We start from the raw sequence: 9,021 nt of genomic DNA on the forward strand, positions 1-9,021 counted from the left end.
GCGAGGTTGACAGCATGTTGTGTATATACTTAACGTTAGTATGCAGTTCCTTTTGAATTATAGATGTATTTAGATACTGATGAAAATTAGTTTAGGTTATTTAGTTATGATCTGCAAATACTGTTTGGATGTTATGTTTACAGTAAATGGCGAGACACTGAACTCATTTTTCAGAGGTATTAAGTGTTTTAGTGCTGTGCAAGTATTTTAGTAAAGATAAAGGAAAATTAAATGTTTTCTTTAGTACTCTGACTATTCAAATAAGAAATCCTTTACTGAAACATGCCACAGTCTTCTGACACTTTTCCATAAATTGAACAACCTTGTTCAGTATCGAGTGATTTTGCTTCCCCCACAAGAGAAATATTTAACGGAGAAAGTGCTACCAGCAAATGTTAAATGTATGTCCTTTTTATAAACTAACCATATAAACATTTTTTGTAGAAATACAACCGGACATTCTCTGCATTAATTAACAGTTAAACTGTGCACACATCACTTGCAAATATAACACATCTGCACCCTTCTTTGGTAACTGCTTTGTAAATTTGCATCTCCATGAAATGCAAACAAAATACAAGGGACTCAGATTTTCATAGAGGTACAAGTTTGGCAACCCAAGCAAAATATGGGATTTAGCCCTAGATACTAATCCATGTCAAATTCTTTTTAGAGCAGTGCCCAAGATATGTGAGATATTGATTGCGCTACTGTACTGATTTGCTTCCCTTTTTGGAGCTTCATGTAACTCTCCTACGGAGTTCATTAGAGAGCACAATACTCTTTGCAAATGCAGTGGATAAGTTGTTCTAGCCAGTACCAGTGACAAAATTTCATAACACCGGCTGCATTTGTTGGTATACTTTTTGAAAATTTCATGTTTCGTTTTCTTAGCAAGCCCCTCAGGCATTGCTTCGTGTGTTTTTTGCATTTATTAGAGTGTGATACAATGCATGCAGAGACCTAGTGTTCATTTTGTTCATGCATCCAGACTAACTGCATCACACTTAAGACTTTGTTGAGAACCATCCCAAAATCGGCTTTATAGTACACTAGCTGAAGCCCGCCGTAGCTTACGGCGGTGTAAGAATAGGAACGGAAAATGGTGAGAAAGGAATTCGGTATAACAAAGGCTTAGGAAACCACCGTCTCAGTATAACGAAAATAGCAAGGAGCGAAACCAATGCTAATGGTCGTAGCAGGCTATGGAAAACAGACATATATATAGATAGGCGCCGCATTCACTGTGTTGCTCAGTCGACACGATAAGTCAGCGCGTCCGCCCTTTTGTGAGTGGTAAAAGTGCCATTTAAACTAATACAGGTAGACGTGGAAACCGGGTTTTCTGATGAAAAAACAACGTTTTAAACAGTATCGTTTACATATAACAGATTTTGGTGAATCATTTACATGCAATTATTTGTATCCATTTATACTCTAAATGCGTGCGTATCCCATGGTCTTAGAGTTGGGGGGTGGGGCTCTGTGTTGGCGATCATGGCTCTCTGTCTTGCGTGCAGTGTAAAGTCCATGTGGCTCAGAGGTGCATGTGGACTTTTGCACAGACGAAAGCGACTGAGGCTGTGTTTGGGGAGTTGTTGCATGCCTCGAGAGCGACGCTGGACTCGGGAGGACGGTTACAGTTGGTGTGCGTGACTCTGTCTTGCATAACCTATGACGCGGTAGGAGGGTTAGAGTTGGCATGTGGGGCTCTGTCGAGCGTATCCCATGGTCTTAGAGTTGACAGGCGGGACTCTGTCTTGCTTGTGCTCACTGTCTTGCGTGCCCTTAGTGAATTATATGTATATGTATAAAATACTCTGCCCCTTTATTGTTAACAATTAGCTACCAATAGCTTCTTCTGCTGGTCTTCATTTTTTTGAGGAAAATGTTTAACTTTTCAAGTAAAAACTTGAAATTGTACAAAATATGCCTACCATGTTGAACATAACAATAAAGGATGTTGTGTTACTAATTTATAACTCCATTTTCCCATCAAAAATGTATCTTCTAAAGAAATATTTAAATGTTCTATAGTAAATGCAATTAGTGTACAGTTATTTGCAATCTGTCCACTTACAATTGGAATAAAGGTGCCGTGTGTAAGCAGAATATTCATGTAGTTCAAATCATCGGCAAAGGGAATTCTATTGGCAGTGTAAGTAGTCAATCAATTGCTGTTGGCACAAGCCTATAGGTTTGAAAGAAGTCCAAGGATTTAGAGAATTTTACTCTATTCTGTTCAGTCTTCAAGGCAGTGAAACTGGTAATTAAATCCAAAACACTCCTGAATAGCTGCATTTTATTGCAGCTTGTAGTATATCATTTTGCTGTTTGACAAAACTTGACTTTAAAAATTCTCTCAGCCATCTTGATGAGTGCCCAAAATTCCAGTACACTTGGCCTTAAGAGTTGTCTTTACTTGAAATATAGGAAAGATGCTGTATAATAGACACACAGGACTTTCTTTTTTTTTTTTTGTCCCCAGGGAGAAATTTAGCTTTTTACAGTAGCTGTTTAAATAAATAAATCAATACATAAATCGATAAAATATTTGTATATACACATACACTATGGTCTGAATACACACCAGAATAACTAAAAAAGGAAAATTGAGTTGTCAATTCAGGTGAGAGCAGTTAGTGTGGGTGTGTATGTGTGGGTGTGTATGTATGTATGTATATATGTGTGTGTGTGTGTGTATATATATATATATACACATACACACACTATTTGATCTAATTATTATTGCAGGAACTGCCTTGTTACCCAGTAAGTGGTGAATTGCTAGGAAAGTGCAATATTTCAACAAAATTGAACATTTGGAACATTGTGAGAAAATTACTGGATAACTGTCATTTAGAATATATAAGTAGTGGGTGTGTTTTTTTTTTTGTTTTTTTTTAATGGACATTTTCATGTTCTTGCTTGCTGGATTTTCCTGTTCTCCATGAATATGTGAATTTTTCACTAACCGACAGATACACAAATATTTTGGAGGAGTGTGTGCTTTAAGATTATTTGAATGGTATAAAAGAATGGGTTGTATAGAATGGCCATTTCTTAATGGTTTTGCCTGTGTGCATAACCCCATTTTAAGCTTTAAAAAAAAAATTTATATTTGATATTGCTCTGTGCCATTGTGGCACTAAGCATGGTAATTATGTAAAGTTTTAACTTAAAATATGAATTACAAAGAAAAAATGCCAAAGAGTTAAATAAAATTAAAATTACAGAAAACTAAATGCAGAATAATTTTGAATGTGATATTTTATTTGTGGCAATGTCGTTAAGTTAAAGCTCCTTGAAAAGCAGGTAAGATTGGTTATTGTACCAGATAAGTGAAATAATGCACGGCATATACTCTTCAAAGCAGTCAAAAGAGCAGAAATCTTTTCATAACTAATTTAATTTTAGTATCTAGGTACTACCATAGCAAAAACATGTTTTTTATCAAAATCACATTTGTAGACAGACTATTTAATTGCAGCTCATTCAGAAACATACTTGGCAAACAAAACCTATCACTAAGCAGTTCAACAAATGAAAATAGCTGGGTTTTGTTTTGAGCATTCTCATTTTCATGTGGTATCCCCTAAAATGCACTCATATTTACTGTGCTAGTTTTGTCATTTTAGAGCCATTTGTTTGTTTCTCTGATTATGAAGTTCCTTAAATGATGCACAAATAACTTGCATATGGAATATGTATCTACATATATACTAGGTGTTTCCTGCTGCAAAATAATGGTTCAGTGTCAATGATCAGAACTGTACGTTTTGAATACCAGTGCTGTTACATTGGTGTTTTATACACCATGTCATGATTTCTTTCTTTCTTCTTTTTATTTTTATTTTTATTTTATAAACTTGTTTTATTGCAGATGTGCAAGATGGTAGGTAAGTGAATACTTCCTTTGCCTAATGTGTATTTGTTATTTCAGGTGCAGAGTATATTCTAGGGAAAGACATTTTTAAAATAAGCAAAGATATTTAGTGCCAGTACCACAAATTTTTACCTATCGTCTGTTCTTGATGCTTTGAATATTAGAGGTTTGAATAATAAAATGTTCAGTTGTAGACTCTTGACTACAGATTTTATCTTTTAATAATATTGCAGGTACTGCTGGGTGTGTAGCTACATTACTTCATGATGCTGCAATGAATCCAGCTGAAGGTATGAGAGTTACATTTTTTTTTTTTATTTTTTTTTTTTGTCTCCTGAAAATGACAATTAAGTATTTGATTTATTTTATCTTATGGAATATTAAGGATTATGGGACAATTACAGGCAACTATCTTTCACTGCAATTGGGCTATTTCTGTATTTTGTTTAGGTGGCATGAAACAGTATTTATATAGTAATATGAAAATTGATAAACTTCCATTTTTGCATGTTTTGTTAACAATGACTTGAATATCATAGTACTTTTTTTTTTTTATTTCACCTTGTATATTTTCTTGTATTAGAAATTTGTTTTATATAATTATTGGCACCCCTGGAATTTTCTCAGAAAGTGCACCATTTCTCCCAGAAAATTGTTGCAATTACAAATGTTTTGGTATACACGTGTTTGATTCCTTTATAAGATAACACAATACTATTATATACGAATTCAGGAAACAGTGACTGTTTTTAACTGGCTAAGTAATAAGTAGAACTTTCATAAGTAATTGGGTGAATTCACACATTTAACTTTTCACAATCCTCCTGTTGCCACTAGTGTCTCTGAATCCCAAACTAGACACATCTACAAAGACCCCAGCCATGGGTTCAAATAACTACTTATTTATTTGGGAAAGTACCTTTTTATAAGCTTCTTGTTTCACAATAGAATTCTCTCTCTCTCTCTCTCTCTCTCTCTCTTCTCCCCCCACCCCCATATTGCTCCCCTGATAAGCTTTGCCCTTCCTCCACATCCAACTCCCAGAGTGATGTGAGGCAGCCCATTTTATTCAGGGCCTGGGAGTTCTTCTGGTGCCACAACTTTGTACCCAGTAGGTACTTTCAGGTCCGGTGGAAGGCCCTCAAAGTAGGAATCCTTGCTGGGAGCACTCTGCTGGGCTGCCCAACAAGACCACAATTCCTAGGTGGCCCTGTGAGTATGCACTTTGGTGATCCAAAAGTTAGAGCACTGCCATCTAGCTCATTTGGAGAGTCCATAGCTCTGATAGGCGGCCCTACTTTCCTTCCATTATATGGGTCTTCTGGGCATGTACAAGTTAGACCTCCCAATTCTGAGAGCCTATTCAACCTAACCCACTATTACACTGTCTTATTTCTATAACAATGTGTTTTGGTTTTTTTTTTCATTACAGTGAAGAATCTGGAAATTTTGTATACTTTTAGAGCAGTCACGAACTATTACACAAGATATTTTTGATAAAAATGCATATTTGTGTGCACCACTTTATGCCATTGCAGTAATCTTGCCCATTAAAATAGCATATACTTCAAGATATAACATTTTACAGTGCCTTTAGGTAACTGATTAATGAACATATGTAAGTTTTAAGCAAGTCTAAAGAATGAAATTGTCACTTTAAATGCATACTTATAATAGTGTATCTCACAATAAAACCTACCAGGACTGGGATGGGGGTCCACCTTTTGTCTTTCCACCTGAAACTGGTATCCTGGTTGGACTGGGCATTTAATTACCTTCCATCGACTTTTAATCTGCAATGTTTCTTTTTATTGTAGTGGTGAAGCAGAGAATGCAGATGTTCAACTCTCCTTACCGCAGCGTTTTAGACTGTATGAGAGCGGTATGGCAGAAGGAAGGCCCAGGGGCTTTCTATCGCAGCTACACTACACAACTCACCATGAATGTCCCTTTCCAAGCCCTGCATTTCATGGCCTACGAGTATCTACAAGAATTGCTCAATCCTCATAGACAGTATAAACCTTCTACACACATGATATCAGGAGCACTTGCAGGAGCACTGGCAGCAGCAGCTACTACTCCACTGGACGTTTGCAAGACGCTGCTGAATACACAGGAATCGCTGGCTCTGAACTCCCTCAACATGAATGGACATATCTCGGGTCTGGCCCATGCTTTTCGGACTGTCTACAGGCTGGGTGGTATTCCTGCATATTTCAAGGGAGTACAGGCTAGGGTCATCTACCAGATGCCTTCAACAGCTATCTCCTGGTCAGTCTATGAGTTCTTTAAATATTTTATTACCAAACACCAGCATGAAAAAAGAAAAGCACTCTAAACATTCAGTGTTCCCTATAACCAAAAGATTTTTTTTTGACTTTCCATAGAAAGAAATGTGCTTATAGACAAGCATAAAATCTATCTTTCACCAGAGAAGGTGATTTACTTCTCATTTCACTAGTGTATTAGATGGATATTATACTCTTCAGAGGGTATTAAATTTGTTGCAGCAGTGCATTTGAAAAACAGTTCCAAAATCCAAAATGCAAGTCAAAATGCAGTTGGCCAGAAGGTGGCAGTATTGAGCTTTTCACCTGCTCTATAACACAGTCGTGCTAAATAGCAGAATACAGAATCTTTTAATGATGATGGATGATGATGGATAATCAAGTCATTCAAACCTAAGACGTGCAGTTTTTGTTTAAATTCAGAAGGTAGTATAACCTTTCAGGTTCCTGTATAACACCAGGCTGTTTATGCTTTTGAGATACAAAGATGTGAACTGTGTCAGTTCACATTGTTAGGCTGTATTAATTTTTACTAAAATGGTAAAGATGTCCTACAGTGATTTAGGAAGGCATCTAAATATGATCACATTCTGGTATCTATTCCATCTTTATTGATAAATTTAAATAAGGACATTTCCAGTCTTATTCCAGAACTTCAAAAAGTGATAAATTTAGAGTACCATCATTTTACTAAAATATATTAACATGTGCCTACTTTTTGTGTATTAAGAACTCCTTTTTAAGTGACATTTCCAATTCATCAACATTCATAAAGACTAAATGTGCTTCACAGAAGTCACACTAATGTATAAGATTTGTGATATCAAATCTGCCAGGTGAGAAGGGTGGAAACATTTAGGAATATGCCTTTTTTTCCCCAGTTATCCTACAATTGTGTGGTTGGTATTAATCTATCATCTTCAAGTACACACTGTTTTAAGTGTATTCGTAAAGAAGATACATTTCTGTATTTTGTATGACTAAATTGTGTTACTAATGTATCCTTATTGGATGGATTTTCTTTCTCGTATATGGATGCATTTTAAAAATGCCATTAAGTTATCAATATAAAAAGGAGGCCACAAGAAATAATCCTGTTTTCATCTGTGAGAAGACATGTGTAGATGTACTGAATTTTGCTTGTCTAATAATCACATTCACTGAACATCTCAGTATGTTGCTAGCTTACTCTGAAAATGTAAGCAGCGCACAATTATAAAGAGATTTTGTAATTGCCACTAAACAAATTTTACGTACAAATTGCCTTAATGGGTGGTATAACAAAGGATCACTGTTTACTGTTAATGCATCTTTCGAGGCAGCTGCTGTATCGTTCCTGAACAAGGCAAAGTTGCATAATCCAATTGGCTTTGCTTGAAAATTTTTGGGGAAATGCTTTAATATGTACTTTGTTCCAGGGTCAACATTTTAGCTATAATTTGACCATCCTAAAGGATTCATGTCTGGATTACCTGTACTTTCTATTAACCATCAATAAACCAAAGGCAAGAGAGGTTCATCCATGGAACATTAAGCCTGAAGTGTGAATTCTGTTCATTCTCTCTCTCTCTCTCTCTCTCTCTCTCTCTCTCTCAAATAATTACTAAGAATTGGATGCACTCATTTTTACCGTACTTGTAATTATAAATTTTAAAATCAGTTGCATCAGTCAAGCATTTATCCGTTTCATTTTATAAAAGAGCAAGATTTATGTTTTTACCATTTTTTTTTTTCCGCTTGCCAGACTTGAAATATATTTATCTATTTGCTGATTTCTGTGCCCAAAGCAGATGTGCTGTTTGTTCTGAATTTTGATGTAGGTGCTGCATCTTATTAGACACATTTGTTTTTACTAGGAGAAAGGATGCATGAAGTTAGGCCTAAGGTATGTATTTTTGAGGTAGAAAGAAGTGTCTGGTGTTAAAGTTTGTTTGCTTGTGTCAGAGTGATGTTTGGTCTAAGATACAGGTGTGACCCTGACCTTTTAATCTAGTAACCTTAAACAAGTGTGGGGTTGTTTTACATGTATTACCTGATGATCTTGTCAGTTAATGTGTGTTACAGGCTACTACGTCTTCTACAGATTCATTTTAATGTTTAAGTTTAGTATTTTTTCTGAAATAACTGTCCAAAAAATGATAATTTGGTCTTTTAATTTGTGAGTTTAAATATTGAACTTTTATATTTTCAGTGCCTGTACCTAGAAGGTGCCATACAGTTTTTTTGGGGTTTTAAAAACTGCGTTGTAAACTTGTAATCTGTCAGTAGTACAGTTATGAGCTTGGTTTATTCACTGTAGTAGAGAATAATATCAAAAGCTTTATTAATTAACTATAAAAATTCAGATCGGATTTGTAAAAATTAAGAAACCAGTGATTTCAAACCTCCAGAACACCTTTATGTAATGACCGGTTCACTTCAATGGCACAAGAGCCATGATACATGATGTCCTACCTCTGAGCTGGTGTTTCTGGTCTTTGCAACAGAACACCCTAGATTAATATAGAGGTTGTGCTTTGCTTAGTTAAACATGACATCTGAGAAATTGATGACATATTAGAAAGCTCCTTTAGATTATGGGAAGTGATTTTAACCATAAACATTGTATGCAGCAGGTGTCGTCGTTTTTTTTATGTATGTATGTATGATCAAAATGTGTGGATTTTCAAGAAAGTGATCATAGCTCCATTATCTAATCCCAAAATTCCAAGTAAAGATGAAAGGAAGAAATTTTGGTGTCTCTTCAACAGTTATTCACATAATTATTGAAGATTTCTAGCACAGAAATCCTGAAGGCGGTGTGGTGGCTCTGAGACTAAGGATCTGCACTGGTATCCTGAAGGTTGC

At 35.7% G+C, this 9,021-nt stretch overlaps 1 protein-coding gene across 2 annotated transcripts in view; it reads left to right on the top strand.

Moving 5' to 3' along the window:
* slc25a28 (solute carrier family 25 member 28) overlaps positions 1 to 7,702 on the top strand; it is a 44,234-nt gene extending 36,532 nt beyond the window's left edge. For both annotated transcript variants that reach the window (XM_039774685.1, XM_039774694.1), the window contains exons 3-4: positions 4,120 to 4,176; positions 5,704 to 7,702. In XM_039774685.1, coding sequence (XP_039630619.1) covers positions 4,120 to 4,176; positions 5,704 to 6,224 — 578 coding nt within the window. In that variant the 3' untranslated portion in view covers positions 6,225 to 7,702. The remainder of the gene's footprint in view (positions 1 to 4,119; positions 4,177 to 5,703) is intronic.
* The last annotated feature ends 1,319 nt before the right edge of the window (positions 7,703 to 9,021 follow it).

This window comes from Polypterus senegalus, chromosome 1 (genome assembly GCF_016835505.1).
Source record: "Polypterus senegalus isolate Bchr_013 chromosome 1, ASM1683550v1, whole genome shotgun sequence".
Lineage (NCBI taxonomy): Eukaryota > Metazoa > Chordata > Cladistia > Polypteriformes > Polypteridae > Polypterus > Polypterus senegalus.